This window comes from Rissa tridactyla, chromosome 1, assembly GCF_028500815.1.
Source record: "Rissa tridactyla isolate bRisTri1 chromosome 1, bRisTri1.patW.cur.20221130, whole genome shotgun sequence".
Taxonomy (NCBI): domain Eukaryota; kingdom Metazoa; phylum Chordata; class Aves; order Charadriiformes; family Laridae; genus Rissa; species Rissa tridactyla.
The window spans coordinates 50,481,694-50,508,034 of record NC_071466.1 but is presented as its reverse complement, the minus strand read 5'-3'; the positions used below and the strand labels follow the sequence as shown (position 1 = coordinate 50,508,034).

The 26,341-nt window shown below is 37.2% G+C and overlaps 1 protein-coding gene across 3 annotated transcripts in view; it reads right to left on the bottom strand.

Moving 5' to 3' along the window:
• Positions 1-3,356: 3,356 nt before the first annotated feature.
• NDFIP2 (Nedd4 family interacting protein 2) overlaps positions 3,357-26,341 on the bottom strand; it is a 44,665-nt gene continuing 21,680 nt past the window's right edge. The window contains exons 4-10 of one of the 3 annotated variants that reach the window (XM_054201979.1): positions 22,759-22,818; positions 19,463-19,550; positions 13,823-13,947; positions 10,557-10,623; positions 7,043-7,148; positions 6,427-6,462; positions 3,357-5,207 (exon numbers count right to left, since the gene is read on the bottom strand). In XM_054201979.1, coding sequence (XP_054057954.1) covers positions 7,045-7,148; positions 10,557-10,623; positions 13,823-13,947; positions 19,463-19,550; positions 22,759-22,818 — 444 coding nt within the window. In that variant the 3' untranslated portion in view covers positions 3,357-5,207; positions 6,427-6,462; positions 7,043-7,044. The remainder of the gene's footprint in view (positions 5,208-6,426; positions 6,463-7,042; positions 7,149-10,556; positions 10,624-13,822; positions 13,948-19,462; positions 19,551-22,758; positions 22,819-26,341) is intronic. The other 2 variants (XM_054201969.1, XM_054201989.1) reach the window with 2 other exon arrangements.

Sequence of the window (26,341 nt, the reverse complement as noted above, 5' to 3'; positions counted from 1 at the left end):
TTCCCATGGGGCCAGCTAGGCTAACAACTGCTGGCCAAGTGCCTTCATGGACAGTCAGCTGGGACCTCCTTCTCTCCGTCCAAGTGGAGGAGAGTTTGCTATTCCTGTTGTCTCCATGAAGAAAAGCAAAGCCAAGGGCCCTTTTCACAGACACAAAAGATGCCCAAAGTGGCTGGTCAACTGGGGAGGAAGGGGCTGAGGACGGGACCCAGATGTGCTCCCATCATCTTGCCAGAAACATCTGCTACATCAGCTCTTGCAAACCCAGAGTTAGAAGTCCAGGCACTCCTCCTCCTCCCCTCGTTTCTCTTGCTCCCTTCACAGTGGATCTCTTTTTAACACGCAGCAATCTCAGCTCGAACCCATGATGTATCCAGAGCACGCTGGGCAGCGGGACTCACCATCCTTATGGAGGAGGAATCACGTAGAGACCCGAGCCAAGCCACACGTAACCTGCCAAGTCCAACGTGTCACATCAGCTTTCAGTCAGAATTCAGAAACTTAATTTAAGTCTCCTGAATGCGTACACTTAATTTTTTTCAGCCACAGAATTAGGCTGTCAGCATTTCTTGCATTTAACATATTGCCCATGTGATGATGAACACCAGCAGAACTAGAGTACGTGTTGCAAGTTTCCTACAAAAAAAACCAACCCCAAAACCAACAACTCCGGGAAAAAATAGCAGCACTTGAGAATCCAAAGTAGAGCAACACTAAAACTGACTACCAATAATTATTTACAATAGAAGTTCCTGATTTTGCTTAACGGCAGCATCAGACTATCCTCAAAGTAACAGCTTTTAAGTGGAATCTGATTCACATTTCAGATAGAAATAGTAGTATTTGGCTTATCAATTTAACCTGCAGAAATTATTTCCCCTGTTGTGTATACGGAGAAGTGAACTGATAGGGCTGTCTTCAGAAGCTCCTTGTTCCAAGAGGTACCGAGGTAAATTTGATCCAGCAAAAACAATTCGTCATCCTTTAAGATGAAAATTCATATAAAGACTTTCTATGAAAGTTGCAAGAGACACTGTCAAACTCGTTCATTAATTAGAAGTCAGTTAGAGATGCAAAGAAGAGCAGACCAGCTAAGCAACGGTCCCGCAGGTGCTCATGCTACGAATTACATGACGATTAGCGCTGGCTTTATTCCAGTAACGCTTCCACCAGCAACGCTACCGCAATTACATTAAACGACAAGGCTCAATTAATGAACGCATGCAAATGAAGCTTGCATTGTAGTTATTTTACTAAGAATTTATAGCAGCAGCAGCCTGTTCCATGTGCAACTGGGCATTTGGAAGTTACGAGACTACACCAACCTAGAAAATTAAGAAGGATGGGCATCCGTGCAGCCACGTATAATGAAGAATCAATGAACAACTTCTCCTATTACACCAAGAATACCCCCACAAACACTGTGTGTTTTCTTGACCACAAGAAAAATTAAGAGTGAAGACTACAAGAGCAGATGTAAAAACATGGGGATAACTGTAACCATCCCTCAATATGAGAGAACTAAATTATTTTAAAACTTTTTGAATATATATCTTTCTGTCTTACACTAAAAAAATATGAATAATAACTGGAGCGCTGATGCTGTTTACAATACTTTTAGGCCTCGCTGCTTGCAAGTTTCCTTATGTAGAAAATATACCAAAAACAAAAATACAGGAAAGCTGACTTTTCATTCATTTGGGAAGGGCGGGGAGAAAAACCACAATTATGTATCAGAAAAAAAATGTTTAAAGTCAATCATGCAGACACTTCAGGAGCTAAAGGAAATTATACTTCTGTCTGTTCTTGCTGGGTGCGTAACAAGCACACCGAGAAAGGAGAAGGGGCATGGAGATGGAAAGGATATGCTAAGTAGAGAAGATAGAGACGATAAATATATCCTTGGAATTATAAAGATAAGGATCATAGGATGGTGGAAAAGAAAAATATACATAGGACAAAAAAAAATACACTGGACTCTATTGTTTCTGGGTAGCTGTGCACGTCTGCATGATTAGAAATTTCTTTCTTCCTTATTGAGAGAGATCTATTTCCATAGCAGAGGTTATTCCCCTTCTCTTCAGAAGTCCAGGAAGCAATCGTAATTTCACGAGATGAACTTTCTGTTCAAAGCGAATGATGCAAGCAACCACACAGGAGGGACTAATGTGGAGCATTCTGGGAAAACACTCTCAAAAAGGGGAAAAGAGATGAAAAGCTTTCTGATATTAGGATAACACGTTAACAAAAACCACTTCTCCTCACCTGCCGTCATCATTCAAAGGGAGGGAAGCAGACCCCAAAAGAGTCGTGTGTTGAAACCGGGTTAAAAGGTGCTGCAGGATGAGGGCAGTGTCCGTGCTATAGGTGAGGCAGCAAAGTCAAAGCTTGGAGACAACCTCCTCTCCGTAAGGGGACCGGATGCGTGAGTGATGGATCATTTCTGAAATGCGTTAACAGAGTCACAGGGTACTTGAGTCACATTGAAGATGCCCATCTTCCTGTGGTGTCCACATCAATAAAAGTGGAAGACAAAACTAAAGACATTACGTTCATGCCAGTTGCTCAAATAAAATGGAACTTTCTCTCCCCATCTCCGCCTCCCCAAGCTGTTTTTGCCCCAAACTTCAAAGCCTTATTTGCATTCATACAAAATCTGTTTACAGTCAACTTCACTGCAATACGGGAGCTCCCCCCCGCCCTCCACCCTAAGACACAAAGCAAAGCTGGCCAGGTGTCTCTAAACCACAGAGCCAGCTGCTCCTAACCAAGCTCACAGGAAATAGCAAGGAAAATATGCAGCATTTGACACATCTGGAAGAGATTGCAGAGTCTTTGAAAACAGTGTCCCAATTCCCTTCCTCCCGCTGATGAGATTTCAGGCTACCAAACTGCTGCATCAACTACAGAGGATTAGATAACGTGTACATTTTTAACCCTACATATTCTTTCTGTCCAAATGAGACTTTTTCCAAACTAGTCCAGAAAAAAAAACCAACAACAAACACCACAACAAAACCAAGTGTCTGTACGAAGCTTTCTATAAAATGCAGTGGAGCAAACAAAAATAAATCAATCAGAAGCCTGCTACTTAATATGGGAAAATTGATAATAGTACCAGTTGATATTGGTAAACGTAGAAGATGAATCACTATTGCATGCTTTGTTGTATTAACTGATTAAAAGAACTGTCCTTACAGTTTGTTGCCATAAAACATGATGTGAAAAGGAGAAGAGAAGATTGGTTAGTACCTATTTTGCCAAGAAATCTGTCAATAATTCCATGTTGACACAAATATTGCAGTGTGCATTTTTCAATCTGGAGCACAAAACCAACAAAAAGTGTTAAGTCTTAATTAGCAAAACAAAGCAATGTTTTATTATCTGCTTCTTTTTCATATGGACAATGAACGCAAAAGAATACAGAAACAAACAGATAAGTTTAGAAGGAAATCCCAATCGGATATTGAACATAATATTTAATTTTACTCATTCCATAAAAAGCTAGGAAATGGAGGTGCCCCTAAAGTTTTAGTCACTTTCAGTATTCTCTGAAAGATTAAGAAAATTAATAGTGTGACCAGTTTATATATGTATATTTTAAACATTCATTATAGATACAAACCGGAATACAGCACTAGCTTAAAACAACATAATCCTCATTGTTTTTAATGTTAATAATAAAAAGGCAGAATTCTAACATAAAAAGAAAAATTGGAGGAAAGAATTTGTATTTTTTTTTCCTCAAAGGTGCAACCAACAATCAATGTCTTTTTGGAACTGAGATTCCAGTTGTACAAAGGACTGAGAGATGTATTCTTCTGCTTAAGGAGAAGCAATAAATTTCACAAACTTTAAAGGAAACCACACATGCAGGAACAGTAGACAGTACCCCTTAAAGAGATGATATTTATAAGAAAGTAATGTTATACTCTAAATGAATACTAGGAGAGGTGCAACACACATTTTCTACTTTCAGAGCTTTAAAAGTAAGATTTTTTTTTTTCCTTCATACATTATTTGCAAATTTTTTTTGCATTTAAATTAGTTTATTCTTAGGAAATGGCAAAGTATTTATTCTAAACAAGCATTGTAAGATAGCTACATGATTTTTTTTTTTTTTTTTTTTTTTGAGAAGCCCTCAGGGTGGATGTCGTATTTATATAGAACTCAAGATTTCTTAAACAGGGCCAGTGTTACAACCCAGGGAATACATTTGCAATACTCCGTTTCAGGAACAAAGGTGCACCTACGAGGATCCAACTGCATAACCAAGGACTAAGGACGTAAGGCTGCCCTTCCCTGCTAACATGAACAAACTCTGTCTTTTAATAAGATCATGCGTATGAATAACAAACTTTCAGGCTCATGCCCAAACCAGTTAATAATAATTCATGTGAGGAAAGTTAGGATGAGACACAATTCAATGCCTTTACCTCCAAAATTACATCTAATGGTAACTATACCCTTAATGGTCAATTAACAAAAAATAAGTATGTAGCTCTAAGATTAAACAAAATTTAGAGAATATGCTGTTACAAAATATATTTTGACATATTTCCTAAGAAGCAATTTAAACAGTCATTTATGCAGAGTTATTTACAGGGGACTCAAAGTGGAGTATCAGATTTAAGCAAACCAGTACATTGGTTTGAATTCGATAAAATAATGGCAAATAGAAGGCTGTGACAACAGGGAACCTTGGGATTTAGTAAACTTAAAAATGTTCTACACAATCATTAGATGAATCTAAATTATATAAAAAAAAACCCCAACTGTCTGAACTGGTTAATCTGAATCATTTAATGCATTTCACTGTACTCAAAGTTCAGATCAACAACTCAGTGGTACATACATGCTGTGAAACAAGTTACCACTTAAATCTTTCCGATACAACAAGCACAGATTAACCGAGTCTGACTGTACCAAATCTATAGTAACAGGTGGGTTTGTTCTTACTTCAATGCTATCTTTCTAATAAGCACATATACAAATGTGCTAAAACAAAAGACAGCAATTATAAATATTTACTAGGATGACCAGAACTGGTATTTGAGAATAAACCATCCTGCCATTTGTTTTTGAAGCCGCATCTTCACTAATTCGTTTTCTGGTTTTAGTAGTCTTCTATCCTACGAACTTGAAGGGTTACAGATCATCTGGAAGTTTCACACTGGTACAGGAAAGGAATGTCTGTTTGACGCAGTCTGGAGATAAAGAAAGAGTTGTACTTCAGTTCATCGCAGTGATTCACTAGAAGTAGCATTGCTAATGGATGTTAAACCTAGAAGCAGCAAAGAAGCAGCCTTTTTCCCCCTCCATGTCAGGATGGGAGAAAAAAAAAAAAAGCAAAAACTTACTGTTATATTTTGTCATCATTTCAAAAGTGCACCTGAGAATATTTTATAACTGTAGCGGTAATATTTTTATTTATGAAAACTAATAGTTACTGTAGAGTAACTGTACCTGTCTGTGCAAGAACAAGGACATTTAAGTGTGATAACAATTAATTTGAGCTTCTTGTTTTAATACTTAAGATGCTTCAAAAAAAAATAAATTATTTATGTGTCCAGCTCTCTAAAGACTCCACAGACCTTACCAGCCCACACATCTCAGCGATGCTTAGAGGTAAAGGTGAAATTCAAAGCCACTGAACTCAGACAGGACAACTCATTAACTTCAGTTAATTCTGAATTAAATAGTGTTTTGTCCTAAAGCAGAATTTTAACTGCAGGAGAGCAAACAATCCTAGACAACATTATCCTACACTCTCATTATTCTCTTCAAGCTACAGTTTTCAAACACCAGTTAGTCCTAACAACTATTTTTGAAACAGCATTTTTAAACTCCATTGTACTGAAAGCTAACTGGATATTTTCAGTCTCATCTCCACAAATTTCAGTATTCTGAAGAGGCTACCACATTACTAAGAAAAGGAGCAATACGTAAATACTGTAAAAAGGAAATGCTGCCATGTAGATGCCAATTTAGGTTGGTTACTAAAAGGCAATATATGCTTTAGTCATTTAACTTACCACATAATTTTGACAAAATGTCGCATTAAAAAGAAATATTATGTTACAGTTATGTTAACAGATTTCTTCCATGATCAAGAACTACACAGTATAGCATAGATATTTATCAATACCTGCTTTTAAACGTATATCACTATCTTATATAAAAGGACCTGTTTTTTTTTTCCTAGGCAAATGCTGTCTCAGGTGTTTTTTTTTTTCAGGCTTCAATAATGTGTTGCTGGTTACCTCATATTGAGTCTGTCACCAACCTTGGAGAAAAGTTACAAAAACCTGCTTTATTACAGCAAACGTAGCTTCTGAGTTAAGTCAAAATACAGTATTTAAGCATTTTAAGTAAACTGCAGAATAATGAAAATGCTGCAGTACTTATTTCTAGGCTTAAATTTACCTTGTCATGCAGTTTAGTGAAGTCCAATAGACCCACCTAATGGATAAAAAGTATTAAAAAAAATATAAATGGATATGTGCCAGACTGATTAGTCAGCTACCTGAAGGATATATAAAGCACATTGTTGCATACACCATAATCATACTTGTACATGACTGCCTTAATCCAGTCGTGTAAAGAGAGACAATACTCATCTATTGTTTGCGTGTTCAGACCCATGTCAATCAGATTTAATATACAGGCAGATTAGTGCTTCCTAACTTGCTGACAACAGGTTGACGGCTAAAGCCAGTTTTCCAACACAAAGGACAGTATCCCGACAGGCAGCAGATACTGTTTCTTGCTTAGGAAAAACAACAGGTTCCTCCTTTTTGTTACTGAACGTTAGTTCCAGGGAGGACTGGAGGCAACGAGGATGCATTATTTACTTTCAAATTTTATGACTTCAAGAGACTTCAGATATTTCCAAGTCCACACAGAATATATACAACATTCATGTTCAACAACCATGTGACTTCTGCTTTGTGACAACAGTTTGATAATTTATTTTTAATGTAAGTATTTCTTTCTTCTCAGTTTTCCTGGGAGAGATAATCTTATCAGTAAAAATTCTTACCTTCAGTACAAGAAAAAAAATCTTGTTCTGTGAGCAGCTGCCATGCTTTCAGACATATTTCTGACTTTAAGATAATTAACAAAGCCTCGAAAGAACAGGAGGAGTCCTGAAAGTGTAGAAAATGCACAAAATGAAGTACAGCAACCTAAGTACACGCTACCTCACATTACTATTCTTAAAATATTTTTTTTAAATCTAGATTATACTATGGAAAACGAGGTCTTTATGCATCATTCACAAACTCGGCATGCAAGTCTTCTGTCTTTATCTTGTGATAAGAAAGACCTTAAAAAGATGAAAAAAAAAAAGAAGAAAAGAATACATGTTGCACATTCTTTTCAAGTAGAATTCCTAAAATAAGTTACTAGTGTGTTAGAAGACTATCCGAACCAGAAAATGCACCTTTAGAAATGCGTAAAATAAATGTATTGTAAATAAAAAGTGTGGGGGAAGGGGGATAAACAACCCCAAACCGGATAGACAGTACAGAGTGCTCTAATGAAAAGCCATTAACAAATTCTAGAAGATTATGGCTTGAGATTTAACCATTCATGAACACGCACCTGTCCAAGAGGAGGAAGAACAGCAGTCGATTCAAAGAAAATTACTCAATGTGTGTTATGATTACATTGTCAATGCCACATTTCAAACTATTTAAAAATATTTAAATTTAACTGCATTTGAAAGAATATTCCCGCTCTGATAAGAGGAAATAGAGATACAGAAAAGTCACAGAGAAGTTACAGTTACAACAATGGAAATCATTAACATGATGTTGTCAACATCATCATTTTATCAATTCAGAGGTTCACTGGACATCTGAATAAACCAACCCAGAAATACACATTGTTGCATAGTGGACGCAGCTCTTCGGCCCATTTTCCTCCACAAAGTAAACTTCAACAGATTAATCCATTCATCTGCTGGATCGGGGAGAATCCCCAACATCCTAATAAACAATTTCTATGGTTCAATTGGTATTTTGCTATGTGATGCACTTTTTCTTCCTCCTCTCCAGGTTGAGACTCTGACTCTTCTTTTTTTTTTTTCCTATGCTCATTTCTTCCCTAAATGTTTTTTACTTGTAAGCTTTTATTTATTTTCTTTTTGCTTTTTTAAAACCAAAGCCTCATTAGGACACACACAAAAAAAAACCAAAACAACAAACCCAGACACAGAGAATGCGCTGCTAACCACTGGAACTTTGACCTAAGCCAGACACATTTCTGTGATTAAGGTGAATTCTGCACGGAGAAGAAAGCACTGAGATCTGGATCAAAAGTCTACTACAAAAGCTGCTACCCAGACATTACGAGAGATAGTCCCACGTTCCACTGAAAAGCAGCTGAAACAGCAAAAGGTGGGCAGGCAGCTCTCAAGGTGCCCGAAAGCATGCTTCCTGCATTACATATGTTGGAAAAGCAGCCCAAGTTCAACCCATATTTTATATTTCTCCGTTTAGGGAAGAAAAAAAACCAAACCAAAACACTTTCCATTGTGTTCCTCAAAAAAAAAACATTGGCTAACATTTAAATTTAAAAGTTAGAATTGTCTCTCTCTCCAATTTGTTCACTGTACATGACAGCTCCTTGGAAGTAGACCACTTCACTTTTCGGTGAAGCCATGAGCAGATTTTTCCAGATGTTGAAAGAAGGGAAGGAAGCAGCAAGAGATAGGAGAACACCAGAAGAGAGAAGATGGCAATAGGTGGGCTCAAGTATGTCAAAGGACTATGCAAAAGATCATTCATTCACTTCTGAAGAGACGCAGGACATGCTACTTCACGTGCTCTAATGAGAAAGTTATCCAAAACAATGAAATACAGATCTGGTTGGCAGAGTTCCCATGACTTGATAATACTCCTCCATGTCCTGCTAAGTAGCTCTGTTGGGTTAAATCCTTCTATGGTGTTCTAGCAATCTCGATACATCCGCTTTATCGGTTTAAAAACACTGTTGGTGTATTTCATGTAAAACATTCTTATGACAAGGGGACGTTGGCTGCTGGATGCATACTGCCTGCCTCACGGTGCCTTTTATTCCAAGGCATATTATAAACTTCATGAGTTAAAGTGGAAAAAAAACCCAAAAACCAAAAACCTTCAAACAGTTAAGGCTGAATATAAGGCTTTCCTAAATCTAAGTGAACTGACTTCTGACTAAGTGCTGCGAAAGACTAGTAAAAAGAACTACAAATGCATAGCTTTTTCCACAGAGTGGGGAAAAATGGTAGGGGAAAAACACACTATTGTCATCCAAGTGAAAAAAGTGTCAAACCTCAATCCCAGGCACCACAAGGGTTTGTTTTAATTAAAGATTTATCTGGAGATGTTTGTACCTGTAACGAGGCATTTCACTTCCTAGTTTAATACAATCACCTCAAACAGAATATGAAAGCATTCAAGGGACTGATGCTGTGATGTGTTAAAACATTTGCAGTTTCTATATATCTCGAGCAACCAAATGCACAACAGTAGAGCAAGCTGAGTATAAAGAAGTCTGATGAACGCCTTCGAACTTTACTGAAAGGCAGATAGAGAAAGTTTTAGGTAACGTAATTGAAGATTTCTGGCATTTCTTGTGAGACAAATAGCGAGTCACAAAGAGTCAGGAATTCAGCGTCTTTTTTTTTTTTTAATTTCTCAACATTTCATTCTAACATTTGCTGTTAGCCATTTGAGTCAATTGACTCAAAGGGAAGAGTGCCACCTACTGAACCAGCAACAGTTTACTGTGTTTCCAGAGCTAGAAAGTAAAACAGCAGCATTCGCTTCTGCAAAAGAAAATAATTCCAGATTCCATATGCAAAATACAAAATCCACATCAGGAAAAAAGGTATAGTGATTGGGTTTTGGTATATCCTAATTAAAAACAGAGAGAAGAGCAGAATTTGACGCGTGTAAGACTTTGAACATGGGCAGACAGACCTCTTAAGAGAAAGCTGACATCATGGGAGCACTGTGATCAGAAAGCATGAAGCCATTCTGTTCTCCGACTGAGAAACTACTGATGCAGTATGCATTTCAAAGGGCTAGAAAAGGCCATTTCGTGACCTATGTACGAGACAGCAGACTACACCTTCCTAGGATCAGTCACATTTCTTAAAGTTTAATACCCAACATACAGGTTTATACATGTAAGTACTAGACATCACTCGCTTTTCAATAGGTTTTCTACATAAAGCCAAATTTTCATTACACAGTTCTGCACCCCTACGTGAGTAGAAGCAGCTTAAACAGCACAAATTACAAGTCTCAGGTATGTACATAATTACATATGTAGAACAAAATTTTTTGAGCTGAAGGTTATTTGAATAGTTCGCAGTTCACACAGTAACACCACTATGGTAACCAACAACCTTGTGAATACTACAGAAATAAAAACAACGCACAAAACTATCAGCAGCTAAAGAAAAACACACAGCTAAACATGTTGCAGAACTCTTACTTACAATGACATGATTCATCTTTAAGTACTTCCACATTAAAACAGAAATGGTTTCAATTGCCACTTACCAAGTACAAGAAATATCCACCAAAGCCAGTACTGTCCATTGAAATATCCAGTAAAATAATCTGAAAACTGAAATCCATACACAAGGCTTAGCTGCAGTAAGACAGATAACTAAGGCACATTTAATGCACTATGCAAATACAGAAAGCACAGAGGAAAGAGCAAATTTAAATAAAAGTAATATATTCAACTAAAATGCAAAATTGGTATTTATTTGTGCAGCAATTTAATATACAAGTAACACTCCCAGTGTCAGTTGGTCTGTGGCAGTTATTTTAGAACCCCTAAAAAATTAAAAAGAGTGTGTGTGTGTATATATTAAAAAAACCCGCTTGTATTACTTGCCCGGATCATCTGACATTTTCTGTTACAACGAATCACCACTTGCCGATTTTCCTTTTTTCCCTCCGATGCCTGCCATCCCAAACACATTACAGCAGCCTGCTGCTTTAGATATTAACACCAAAAGCCACATTAGTTTAATCTTATCAGACAGGGATGTTCTGCTGACCCCTCAAAAGAAGAGCTTTTGACCTTCTGTATACCCCCTACTGTTAATCGCTGCCAAGAATACCAGCCCCATAAAGACCCCCAACTCATTAAAGTCTTTTCATTTTCAAACCAGCATTCAGTTCCCAGCAGTGAGCTGAACGCAACTAAATGAACCTTGAAGTGGCATTTCAACTGTTCCTGTTAGTGACCACGGTAGACAGTTTTGTCCTCCCTGTGATGTGGGAGGCAGCTGGAGGGCAGGGTGCGATGGTATTGGAGACAGGTATCTGTGCCTTTACCAGACTCCAGACTGCATGCTTCACTGATAAAAAGGCTAATCAAACGTCTCCAAAACTCACATAAGAAGTCGGAATGGGGAGACGTGTGAAAAGTTGCCAGAAAGAATAAAATAACCTATTTAGAAGCTCTGCACACTTTTCATACACTTCCCATCCTACTAGCATTGAGTATGTTTACTGCACCCTGCCGCAGCGCGTCCCATTTGCCATTTTGGGGACACTTCAGTACTATCAACCAAGAAATCACGTAATTCAGTTTACACACACACAAAAAAAAGAGAAGGGGAAAAAAAATAAAGATAAGATACTGGGCCACATACACAACCAGATAAAAATCTAAGACATCTAAATAACTTTAGATATAGTTGCTCGTTTTTTCTTCAAGTAACTGTGCACCAACATCCACATGTTTTCTCCAGAATAAAGCCAGATCATGTGAATTCTTTAAAGGTTTAAACTGTACTGTATTAATTTTCATGGGTCATCCAAGAAAAAAAAATTATATACCAAGAAACAGAATTGCTAAACTGAACTAAAGAATTGGCAGTTACATTATGGCTATATAAATACTAGCATTTCTATGATTCGGCAGAGTAAGCATTTCATATTTTGACACTTCATTAAAATATCAGATGAATACTCAATTCCCAGGAAGTTGACAACATTATTAATCCCATCTGACTTGCAAGTCAGTATTTTCAATTCTTTAAACATACATAACAATATGCTTTTTTTAGAGTTACAATTTCATTTAATTGGAAAGAAGATTTACTAAAAGCAGCAATCAAATGCTGGCCTATGTGCATTACTCTCACACTTGCTTTAGGTAGAAGCAGCCATGGCCGCACAATTTCCCCAACAACAAAATTGTGCTTCTGTTCTTTCCAGTAAAAACTGATACCAAGAGAGCATATGGGATCTCGGACAGTTTAGACACTATAAAGTTCTATACTACTGACCCTGGGTGAGAAAGGGCAGCACAAGCCTTCAGAGGACCTTGAAACAAAGGCACAGAACAATCTTGTGCACACACGCGTGCTTGTGTGTCACCATTAAAACAAAATTGTCAACATATACCTTATGAGTTTTCCACTATTGTCTCTAGAAAGGGAGACAACACAAGAAGATGATAATCTTCACCATGAAAAAACTCCACCCGTGAGGTCTTGGAATTGGTCAGCTCTAATATTTTAGAATTAGTAACAGATTATATATCAGAATTCAAATATAGTCTAGAACACAGTAATTCTTCAAGGAAGTTTAGCATATATAAGTTTCTGTGTTCGTTATGAGCACACTTTCAAGCAGACAGGAATAATAAAACTCTCACAATGAGCAAGCTCTGCCCTCTGTTTAGTATGCCTCAAGGGAAGCTGAAAATATCCCCAATGAATGCATAGTTGAAAAATTCATATCTTCTTGCTCCCTTAAGTTAAATTCCATCCCAAACCCTGATTCATTCCAATTTAGTTCATTCCAACTAAATGCACCAGAATCACATCTGGTCCACTAGCATTGCCCTGCCCTGGGGAAGGAAAAAAAAAAAACACAAAAACCAACAACCAAAAAAAACCCCACAAACCAAAACCCAAAACAAACAAAAAAAACAAACCCACCCAAAAAAACATCACACTCGGCTCTAAGAAGGATGCAGGACATGTCCAGGAATGACCATGCAACCTCTTCTCTCTGCAGTCCTTGTACTATGTATCATGCTAAGACCCAATCAAGTTGCTAGCACACACAGAGAAAAACAAACTAAATAAATAATTCAGAGTTGGCAGGGCATAAAAGATAACTAAGTTATCCAAGATCTCTTTCTTCATTAGACAGGATGAGATTTTAAACGTTGTGTCTCACAGACACGTAGAATTCAAGTTCAGAAAGAATCGTTACGTTTCATCCAGCATCCACTTCGCTAAATAACGTCCATTCGGCTAACATACTTTTCTGAAAAGTATCTAGTCTTGCTGTGGAAGTGTCAAGAAATTGAGCATCTAAGATGGTAAAAATCTGCCTAACTTCATATTCAATTTTGATTTGAATCAGTATGTATCTTGCAAGGAATAAAAGAATCAGATACAAGGAAGAAATGTTTTCTGACACACACCCCCACCCTGATAGGCTGAGCCATTTTTAAATCTTTCATATAGGACACTGTAATACCCGTGACGTTTTAGGTACTTGCTCCACTTCTTCTGTATGTTTTTAAATATTTGTGCAAAGAATGAGTCATTCTGCATGTATTTTAGTGGAAAGATGAACATAAAATGCTATGTCAGATAAAAATAGGTTAAGCTTCATCATTAGTAAGCACATATGAATATATAGCAAGTAAATGATCTACTAAAGTGGAAGTTAAAGAAAATTCTAGACACTGGAATTTAATACACTGATTTTTACTTCCATTGTTATATATCCTCGAATAAATTGTTATGGTTTGGTTCTACGAACAGAGTGTGACTCAAGAAACATACCCGTACAATGAGAATCCATTTGATCAGGGACAGACCAAATCCACAGATTGCACCATACCTTCCAGCTATGGTATTTGTTATACAGAAGGATAAACAAAATCCAATCCAGTTGAAAATAAACGCCACTATAAAATAAAAGAGACAGTAGCTTCTGTTAATCTGTATAGCTAAGCAAACAGACTTAACACTAATTTCACTTTAAAACTAATAAGGACATGCTTACACAGTCAGTAATTCCCTTCCGGTAATTCTGGTTTTCAGAGATTGACTTTGAACCCAGACATTCCCCATGGTATAGTCACTTAATAACAAAGCAAATGGTAAACAGGCTGCAACCTACTACTTTAAACAAGAGAAAATTCCAACATAAAAGAAAGCATTACATTGCTACAGAAATCTAACCAGATGATACTAGATATAAAGGGTAAATGCAAACAAAGGACTGTAACATACAAGACTCGGATAAAAACAAAGGAAAAAAAAACAAACACCTTGCTATACTTTCATAACCAAAAATATAGTTATATGCACACATATGTGCATGTATCAAGGCTGCATATTCAGCTTTATCCACTTTGGATCGAACAGAATAAAAGTATCCACTCTTGCTCTGTAAACATAGTATAGAAATGAAGATAAGTTGAGAAGCTGGTGTTTCATTGACTACTGTCTTCTCTTTTAGATCTATATTCAAGCACGAGATATAAGAAGCCTTGGAAGTTTTACATAAAAGCTTAAGAAATCAAGAAACATAACTACCACTGTTACTTCAATTAACACTTTTACACGACTCCCAGTAGTTTTACAATTCACTTGGCAATCAACGACATCATCTGTATGGACATCAGTTTGCATGCATTAGGTCAAAATGTGGGAATTCCCAATTAGGTGTTGTCCCAGCTTTGTGAGTAAGTGAGGGCAACTAAAAAGAAAACCACCCAACAGAAGACCTGGGGGAGCTGACAGAAGACAAGAAGTCAGGAGTTCTAGAGAGGACAAGATGGTGGAAAATTGAAAATATTTGGGAAGCCCACAATAAACACAAAAACCACTGAAGAGGCTGGAAGGAACGGAAGGGGGCAGAGGGGAACAAAATGCCTGCACACAAATCCTTAATGTTTTAAATCCCCAAACTTAGTGAGAAAACAAAACTCACACAAAATTCAGACATTAGAGCACCACAGGAAAAAAAAGTCTGTCTTTTCAGTAAAAGTTTGAGCAATTACAGCACAGCATTAGGAACAAAGAATCGGTCAATAGTTTTCTTAAATAAAAGTTAATTTGGGAGGATTGTCTATCTATCTGCATCAAGTTTATTCCATTCGTGAACAGGGATGCGTTTTTGCTCCTTCCTGAAGGGCCCACCTGAAGTCTGACAATGATCACGAGAGGCATTTGCTATCAACTTCAACAGACAATTATTTTTATTTTTTTTTTTTTCTACTCAGTGATGAATGCTCAAAAAAATTCCCTAGGCAATCTATTTCTACTGCTTCATTACCCTTGTCGGTAAATTTTTCTTAACACCCAACTGGAAGCTTCCTCATTCCAATTACTCTGTATTACACCCAACATGTATGGAGAAACCATGTAAGTCAATTTTTTTCTGCATAAAGGAAGGAGTTGGGCGATTGTGTATGAAGGTCAGCCAGGCTCCTGATAATCAGAAGGAAACAAGCGGAAACAAGCACTCCCAAAACAGTTCCTTTCTCCCCTTCCAACATTAGCAACTTCAGTCAAATGACTTCCTCTCAACTTCTCTTGCATGACTAAGGGAAACCTGCATAGCACTTGTGATGTGGACATACAGAAGTCAGGTTTGCTAAATTCACACAGAAAATTTAGACATGCTTACCACTCCTCGGGAAGCAGGCAACCGGAGGCTGTGCTCACCCTGAGCATGTGCAACAACTCTGCCTTCCAACTTGTGCCCCCTTGAAACCCCCTAAGCATATATCTGACCTTGTGTGCAGTTTATTAGCTGTTTAAAGCATCTAATAGCTTGGAAACCTGTATGAACCTCAGTTTACAAAATTCTGGTATGGTTATTATCTGTTCCAATGTAGCACCTGGGACAATATGGACATTTACATTTCTCCACACCGTGAGAGTTTATTGGTGTGAGTTACACACAGTATTGACATTGCCCAGGTGTGTTCAAAAAGAACAAATCAGATCTCGATATGAGAACCTAAACTTTGGCTGTATGATCAAACACTTTCTCCATTTCTTCCTCCTTATTAGTCTGTGAGGTTCAAATTAATATTCATTTTTCCTTGGTTGTAGGGACAACCCAAAACTCCTTTTCCACAGTTTCAAAAAAAAAAATCCAGATGAGCTCTGCAATTCCTTCTGGGGTCCACAGGTGAAAAGGCTGGCTGAAGTTTCTAAAACACTTCTTAAATAGAAGGGAAAAATCATATAAGCCTTTTATTAATGCCCAAAACAACCTCCTTCACATAACGAACCAGGATGAGACAATCAGACACAACTCAAAAGACTTCAACTAAGGGCAGATTAAGCATGAAAACCAAACCTTTTGGGTCACAACAGCTACTTGCTCTATCACCATTACATCTGTGCTCACAATGGAAAGAAACAGCTCAGAAACTCCTCCTTTTTTGTTGTGCAAAAAAAGAAAAAAAAAATCACTCTGAGAAACTCACCTATTAACAACTTCCTCTGGTATTCTGAAAAGTTTATACTATGCTGTATAAGGCACAGCTGACTTAAAAATACATAATAAGAAAAAATATATTAAGTGGTCTGATAGCAAAGTTTGCTGCATTTTGCATTCATAGCAAAATGAATATATTCGTTAACACATTCATTTACCTCAAAATCAGAAACCGACAAACACCAGCCCTGACCAATACACAGCAGATTCTTTGCTCGCCAACATAATCACAGATTTCAAGAGCAACACCAGTTTCTTAAAACATATGATTTTACCACATACTGGAAAACAACCTATTTTATTTCTAAATTTTTCCACTAAGTTTCCGAATCAAGTGCTAAAGCAAAAAAACACCTGTCCACGCAAAGGAATTTCATTCTTTCGAGTATATTGTCTCATTCTCTTTAATTAAACAGAATAGTACTTTACAACTTCGATGGAAAACAAGTTTGTAACTAGCATGCACCAAGCTCCTAGAACACACAAAAAACCCAAACACACCGATCTGCCACTAGATGGCCTCAAGACAGCAATTTCATGCAACTTGGGCAGCTGCCACTAGATGGTAGCTACACATCACTAGATGACTGCAATATGCCGGCGAGCTCAGAAAAAAGTTTATTATACTTCAGTGGAATAAAATGAAATTAAAATAACTAACTTCACTGCTTTATATTTAAAACAAAGGCAGCCCCCCTACGCCCCACGCCCCCAGGACCCTTCTACCAATGCCGTACGTAACAGTCACGGGATGAGGTGGGAGAGCACATCTGGAACAAGCCGTTCTTTCCATGCTCCTCTCCCTAGAGCACAGTGCCTGACACTGTTCTCCTGCATTTTAACTAAGTGAGGGAACTTATTCTAGGCTCTCTCTAATCTGCCACCTCTACTTGCAGCGTTTAAATATATCCCACCCTGAAAAAAAAAACCCAAAAGATAGCCATCTATAAATTTCATTTTAATTCCTGCTCTCTTAAACCTACATACATCAACTTTATGGAGATTTTTATCTCCTTATTAGAGGGACAGGAATACACCATCCACTATTTACAATCTAACCTTATTAAGTTAAGCTCATTTTTCATTTACTTCTCCAATTTCCCTACAAGAGAGTTCTGAAAATTAGTACTACAAGTCTATAAATGCTATGAGTTTTTGTGAACTCCTCATAGTACGAACACAAACAAGTAAACTTTATCCATTTCCATATGTAACCGGTATCCATAACAGGCAACACAAATCCCAATTAAGCATACACTTGCATAAATGTCTTGCAATGTATAAGCACTCATTTTCTGCATTTCATTCATAGGCAAGCAAAGTTGGCAGTAACAGAGTCTCAGAATAATCAAGAAAATTATGATCTACCGAATATTTTTGTCAAATGTGTAAAAGTAGTGCTCTGTGCAGACAGTCTCAGCTAAATGGCTATTTGAAGAAAAAGTTGCCAGTTTATCCAAGTAAACTTCTGCATTCTGGAAGGTGCACACAAGGTTCTGGGCACGCAGTTTTGGCCAACTGCACGTGAGGGTCATTGGAGCCTTTCTGGAGCCTTTCATTCCAGTTCAACTTCTGCATAGCAGGATTTTTACTACCACTGTGCTCCTAGCTGCAAGCTAACAAGTCTGTTTTCAGCTGTGATTTTAAGGACTTAAAACGTATTAGAGCAAACAACCCACCCACTTGACCTTCAGATGCAGTGCTAATGAAGGCCTGGAACCAGGATTTAAAAGCAAGTTCACACAATACACAACCTAAATAGGTTAAAAAAGTTGTAGCACATATGGAAGGGGGAAAAAGGGAAAAAGAAAAATGAAGCCATAACTGCCTTTGTCCGCAAGAATATATACCCTTTCTATGGTCCAACTACAGAAAGAGGTCAGACTACAAAACTCACTTTGTAACCCTGGATATGTATTTATATATTTGCTATGTGAGGTAGACACATATATTTTTATCCCAAGATGCAAACACCACGTTGTCCTAGTACATCGTACACCAACATGAAAAAAACTTCCGTGAAAATTCTGTAACCCGCATCTGTAACAGTTAAATAAAAAGACTGTGAAAGACATTAAAGAACAAAGAAATAAGATGAGATCTAGGTTGAAAGACATAAAGGAGATTTTAGCGGATAATCAATCAACTTTCATCCTGATGAATGCTAATCAGGACAACCAGATCCCCAACACAAAGCTTCCATCCAGGTTCCCAAACAGACTCATTTCAGAACAGGAAAATACCCTCAGAAATTAGAAAGAAGTATGCAATTGTCAAAACTGAGGCAGCTTCTTTCTAGAAGTAACTTATAGTGGCTAAATCTAGCTTTCCTCAATGGAGTACGTAAGTACGAGGTAAGACACGCACTGTGCACACACGCAGTACCTAAAGAAGTGCTACAGTAGTGCTGGCTGCAGCCGGATGTTACCTGGAGACAATACATTTTTATACGCTAGCGGTTAGTTCAACCTGAAAAATACGTGTTGTTGGATTTGTTCCAAAAATCCACCCACAGCTATTTAAATTCACTACACTAACATCAGCAAGTTTTATACAGCACATCATCTCTCTCTCAAGCTTTTTCTACTTAAAAATGGATTGCCAGATTTCTGTGATCCAGCCGTTAATTCAAGTTGGTAGTCCAACTAGAAAATGACAGAATTTGCTAATTCTTAGGTAACACTGCAGCCTTGCTATGCCTCAAAACATTTATTATGATTTCGCTTTGTGCTCTTATCTGTGACAGATGCCACAGGAAAAAAAAAAAAAAAAAAGTGCAACGTATCTGCTACAACTGGAACAGGAAGTGTTTATATCTGTATACATGTAAAAAAACCCCAACCATTCATTACAGTACATTAATGCAGTTTACCACAGCTATCTTTAGAAATATTCCGTAAAAAAAACCAAAAAAGGTACAATTAAGATATACTTCAGTAGGTCTGGGATACAAGATAACTTACTGAAAAATGCCAACATGAAGATGCCATCATTGCCCACTCTAAGCTGATCTGCATCACTGAAATCATCCCGTGGTGGATACTCTTCTTCCTGGATTTACAGGTTAGTGATAATTTAGTGACAAGTTTATTTTAGAATAACTATCTGTAGGATTAAAGTATTAATTATGTTTCTAAAGCTAGAAGAAAATTTACAGTTCTCTAACATGTCCACATCAAGGAAGTTTAAAAGAAAAATATTTCATATCGATTAATCAAGTCTTATTTGTTGCTTATATTGACAGAGACCAAATTTAACTGAAAAGTTTCTGTAGAAGATATGTACATAATGCCTATTCATCTTAAATGGAGCTAGAAATTATTTCATATGACTACTCTAACAATCAAAACCAACAGAAATGTTTTTTCTTACTGTAGCTATGTTGATACACAGCTAAGCTATTAAATATTTTTTGCAAAATCATTACATAGTATGTTGTATTATTTTCCTGAGAGAAGAGTCTTTTAATGCTTCCCAAAATACAGAATAAAGCTTTAGAATACGGTTACTGTCTTAAAATAAATTGCTGGTGCACCAGCACTACATTAACCAATTTGACTATCCTATAACCTACAGGAAAACATGCAAAGCAAAGAAAACGTCTAACAACACTAGAGGGCGCAAAGACATTAAAAGTGTTTAAAAGTCTTCTGAACTCAAAAAGCACAGTGCTTCTAAGTCAAACAAAAGTAAATAGAGATGTCGGTCAAAACGCTCCAGAGATTTCTCCCATCCTGTCAAAATACTAGATCTTAAAATACTGAAAGTCTGAGTTTGTTTTGTTTCTCAGTGCTTGATTTTTCAACAGAACTTGGCAGATCTTGCATACTGCAGTTCTGCCGGCAAGTAAAACAATTGCTGCCACTGTAGACTGGCAAGTGTAAAAGTTTTCATGATGACAGTACTTACTAAAGAGAGCCTGATGAAAACTGTAAAACCAGTTAAAGACACCATTTTTATACTTAAATGCATAACATCAAAACAACGCAGGATGATACAAGTTAAATAATGCTGTCAGTAGCAGCAGTAATATGGCCTAGACATATAAGCATGAGCAACCTTCTTTTCCTACTTTTTCTCCCATTAATCATAATGTATTAGAATGGAGATAAGACATGACCTATAAAAAAAAAAAAAAGAAATCAAGGGAGATCAGTTCAAGTGAGATTTACTTAACTGGTTCCACCCACAACAAACACTTAACTACTGAAATAATGTAATTCTGATTTTAACACATTACTCAGTTGCTGTAACAAATGTTATTTTAAGTTCATAACTAAAAGAGCATTAAACAACCACAGTGATCTAAAGCTCTGTCACATGATTGACACGTTGACCTTTGTCAACACAGCAAAATAATTTACCAGGGTATAGCGATTATGGTTAAAAATGTGCTAGAACAAACTGTACCAACTCAAGGCAGCCAGCTTTACCCTTCGTAACACGGCCGTGAAATTCCAGCTGTGCTCTTTATTTCAGATTAATTAACCAAGACTCTGTATCAGATAACTAACTTTAAAAAACACTGCTCTTCACATAGACAATTACAAGGAAAGCACAAAAAGTTAGCTGAACCACAATCTGAAAGGGCTGTAATTGAACTCTACATAATTTCAGATGTCCCTACATGGTCATCTTAAGTGACTTCTATGAAAGCATTAGTTTATTTAGTTCAACTTTGCTGCAGCTACAAGACTGACGCCAGGGGCGGGGTGGGGGGGGCGGGAAGGGAAGGAAGGTCTGAAAATGCATTAAACAGAGCGCTACATTTGAATGTGCTTATCTCTTTATCTCTGAAACGTATGCCACAGAAGTTCCCTTCTCAAGTCAGGACAACAGAAAATATTTTCAACTTTAATTTCAGAAGGTCTATAAAACCCCATATAAAATAATTTTTGGACTTTTTTTTTTTAAACTGTCTACTAACTACTGTACTTCACACCGGCATTTCCAAACCAATTAGGGAATTACACTCTATGCAAAATGTTGCTTCAGAAAAAGAAAATTTTGCTCAACTACAATAACAAGTTTAGCAGGTGTGAGAAACACAGGTCAATACACAACCCAGGGACATGAGAGCAGACACTTGCAAGAAGGCACTGTTGTAGTAAGTGTGAACAAGTTGCAATTTATCACACCTGTCAAAAAGGTATTATACTAAACTGAGTTCTATTTACTGTCTCCAAAAATTGGCATATGAAAATTATTAGAATGCTTAAGAAATAGTTTCCTGCACTAGGAATGCATGTTCAGCCTATATCTACATCATTTAGTATTTTGTGGCTTTATGATGAGTCCTGCAGACGGAAGACACTAATTGGCCACTGCCGAAGCCCCACTAATACTGGCTGTCATTCACAGCGCTCTCATTTACTGTAGTCGGTGTCAACTGCCCCAGTCTTTCTTCAAAATATAATTGTTTGCCACCATTCATTGAGGAATGAAAAGGGACAATGCAGAATGATGCTGCTCTCTGCTGATGCTTAGAACTAAACGTAATTTCATAGAAACACTTCTGTTAGACATTGACATTTTTTATCAATGAGAATAATTATCTATTTTATTTATATATCTATTTTTTTTTAAATGAGAAGAATGTCATATAACACCACATACAAATCCATAAGATAAATAATACTGTTTTAGTATCTCATACTGAGTTTTGACAAATTTAGCCATGGTTAAGGATCATGGCCGATATTTCTTGTTTGCTAAATATGCTGAGATCTGTATAAACAGAAAGCTTACTGCTCCTATGACCACAGAAACATCTAAACAGCAAAATATGTTATCAACATAAATGGCATGTCACACAGTAATTTCTCTAAGCAAAAGAACATCAAATGGTACACAGCATCTATTGAAGTTGAACCTATTAACTCCTTTGAAACTACAGTGCTCTCTGTAGCATTCTGCAGAAAGAGAACTGTTCCCCCCACCCCCCAATGCTTTTTAACTTCTTTCAAAATGAAACCTAGCATATGGTGAGACAACCCAAGTAAAGAACCCAAGTTTTCAGGAGCTCCTTTGGATAACTAAACTGATGTAACTCTTCTCAATGCAGTAGATTTATAGAGAAAAACTTCTGAGGAAAGGGTCAAATTACTTCATGAACCCCATAAATGATACCTTCAGCGTACAAAACAATATGGAGAAGTTAACGGTGAGGGGAAAAAAGGCACAATGAACCCCAGAAGCATTTTTTTGCCAGCAGGAAAATTCATAGTTAAAGTCTAAACTAGAGAGAACTATACCATACCTCTGGACGACTGAGGAATATTTCATCAAACAGACTCCTAGACTCCCTAAACTGGGCGTGCTAAGCATGTAAAAACAGAAAAACATAAGACAAATGCAACTGAAAAGCATTAAGTAAAAGCCATTCATTGCAACATACAAACAAGTCAGTTAACTGTTAGCAATATTTTTGCCCATTTACATTAACCTTTCAAAACTGACCTTGAGAATGTGAAAAGGAAAACATCAAAAGCCAGGGTAACTAATGCAATCGCTACTGATGACATAGGGCTGCTACAATTTCTTTGATACATTGAGCTATCTGGGAGCATTTGAAAGAAATAAATGTTTATACACAATCTATTCTTGTAAGGCAAGCTACACAAAGAACTACAAAACAAGTACTGAAAGTTTCAGTAAATGTTTAGATTGTTTGTACAAACTGTGGATACAGCACCTATGATGAAGTCTTTAATATGATCACACTGATGTCTTTTGTAAGATCGCTACATGATTCAGAGGAAAAAAAAATGAGAGCTGTTTATTTAATGTGCTTTTTATACCATTTTCTTCTCTTCTGTTCAACGAGTAGGTTTGTAGCCTGCATGCTTTGAACAATACCATGAAACAATTACCAGCTTCCTGTATCACTCAAGGTAACATAAGGACATTTAAGTTTTTCCAAGTGTTCACATTATTGAAGAGGCAACATATTCTCATTTTACAAGGAAGAAACTAGAGGCACAGATCATAGCAGAGTTCACAATGATAAGAGCACTAATTTCCTAAGGCTGGAAATAAAAACTGAAAAAGCTACATGTCGTATCATTTGTGCATGTTTTGCAAAGCGTGTAACACACAAGTCAGATACTGCCTGCAGCTGTCACTGCTTGTGATCTCCAAGACAGTGAAAGTGAGAAAAGAATTAAACTTTGCGCTACTGGTATGTAGTTAAGTGACTTATCTGTTCTTCCATGGGTATTCGGAGCTAAGGATCAAAATCCTTCCCCTCAAGATGGCAAACCACCACTCTGACTATAAGATGACCTTTTTTTCTTATTCTAGTCATCTGCCAGATTAAGACAGTCTTATTACACAGTCTTAGTCTGCCCCCAGTGTAAATCCATAAGAGGTATTAAATAAGGCAGGGATTTTGGGGCAGTATCACGTGGTAACGTAATTAAAATGGCATTAATTTAAACTGTGATGGTACATAATTTTAATATCATCTACTAAAGTCGAACTCAACTTCAGCATTTCTTACTTTTTCCCCAGATCTCAACTTTGCAACCTTAATACTGTCTCTTTAATATATAGCTTTGTGTACGTGCATATGTGTGCTTTAAAAAGAAAGAAAAAAGGAAAAAAGAAAATAAAAAAAAGCAAAAAACACAGAAGCAAATTGAGTAGAAATTTTATCAAACTTGATCTTTAGCAGTTAGGATTTTGCTTTTAAGTACACTGAGTAGACTTCTGATACTAACTTCATACTGCCATAAGTCTACAACTTTTTAGTCAGTCTCTGCTTTGGGGGAATGATGGGGTGTTCCTACTGATTTTCCATAAGTGAAGTTCTTGTGGTATCAGCACCTAGCTCTTTAATGTCAAATTCTACTTTTTTTTTTTACCTGGAAAAGCAGATTATGTAAAAGTTTATTTCTCACTTTGTCACCATATCCTACTCTCCTACCTCTTAACTCCAGATTCCTACTGCCTCCCTACTCATTTCTCACACACCAGCTTCAGCTGCTCTCCCAGTAGTACCACATGTTGTCCCACTGGAGTTCTTTTCTCCACCAATCCCAGTTTATCCTTCTCCCTCCTGTTTCCCATTTAAATCTCTCTTTATTCCCTACATACCCCTGCTCTCCATCGACCCTTGCCTTTTCTCATTTTGACTTAGGCCCATCCTTTCTGATCCCTGCCTGTGTTCACTTTGAGACAGTTACCTTCTTGCCCAACTAGAACCAGACTTCTACAACACATAAGCTTCAGAAGCTCACATCATTGTCCTTCTTCCCTCCACCTACCTTTAATGCCCTTGCAGTTGAATTTAGTGGCTTTCCTCTTCCCTTCTAACCAAAGCCTAAGAATAATAAAACTACTTCAGGGCACACCAGAAATTCCTATTTCTCAGTTCCAGTGTTTTCACCAAAAGCAGTCAGGAGCGTTACTAAGGTGTATCTATTTTTAGCCCCGTAATCCTACTCTGACACAGAACACTTGAGAGCATCTTCTGGCAACAGCACACCTGCAGTCTCATCCCCTTCAGAGCTATGAGCAGTCTAAACTTGTTCATGCAAGACAATCTCCACACATTTACAAAATTTGAAGCTGTGTTTATCAACTGTGTAAATTCATTTTTCAAATACTTGTAGTTTGGCCAAAGCCAGGCAGATTTTCAGAGGAATGGCAAAATAAGTTTCTGACACTGCAACCTGAACATGTGAAAAAGAGTTCTCCAAAGTAAAAAAAGTCTAAAAAGGCAAGGAAAAAAAAAACCACTGGGTTTTTTTTTTTTGTTTTTGTTGTTTTCTGCTTAGCTTTGTTCTTGAAATTGGCTGAACCCCAGATCGAGGTTTTTCCCTGTGAAATTCAGGTCAAGGAAGACTGCTTGCCTGTCTGAAACTTTCACCCCATGGGGTTCTACACATACAGAGTTAAAAGCAACAAGAATCTTGCAAAAGAGTTGCACGTGTCCTGTTGGAAGCCTCACAAGACTGGTAATGGTACCTTAAAAGTTAAGGTTTGGGTTGCTAGTGTTCCAAGTGGGTTTAAAGGTTTAGAATTTCAGATTGAGTGTTTCATTCAGACAAATACTGCAGCAAAAATTTTACTTATATGACAAGCTGTAAGGACAGATTACATAGAATCCATGCTCCTGTTAAAGCAGTGAAAAGGTTACAACTGGGGATCGTCACCTCATAGCAGAAACTTGGCAGATAACCGTGCAAATATTCCTGGTTCCCTGCTGCATTTAGTGAAATAGATTTGTGTAACGCCTTCACTGGCGATGTTACACAAATCCACTTTAATTTTAGCTGTGCATACCTTAAAAGTGAGTGTAGCACACTGTGATTACAGCACAGCAGTCAAGGAAGGAACAGCCTCCTGCTGGGCGAGCAGATTTTTTTTTTTCCAGTCACAAGCACGCTGCAGAGATTTTTCCAATGCATCTCAAATCCAATCACATTGGATCTCAAAGTGGAGATTTTTAGTGAAAGCACTGGAAGCCTAATTTGGGTATAATACGTTATGGCCAATACTACCAAGCAGCAGAATTTCCATATTCCAAAACTTGGGAGAAAAGAAGGAAGAACTTTGCTTACAAAACTAACATTTAACACTAATTGCAGATATCAATTTTCTATTTTGAAGATTATAGTCTTTATAATGTTAATTCTTACAAAACTATAAACACTGAATGTATACCTATTACTTACTTTGCTGTTTACCGTAACTCGTGGCATGGGTTTTTTTCTGCTTATTTTAAGTACTTGGAACATTTCTTTGAACTTTAGTAATTACATTTTCATGGAACAAACAGGGACCTTTCCTTTTAAAAAAGATATGCCTTATTCAGGGTTTTGCCCCCTCAAGACTGT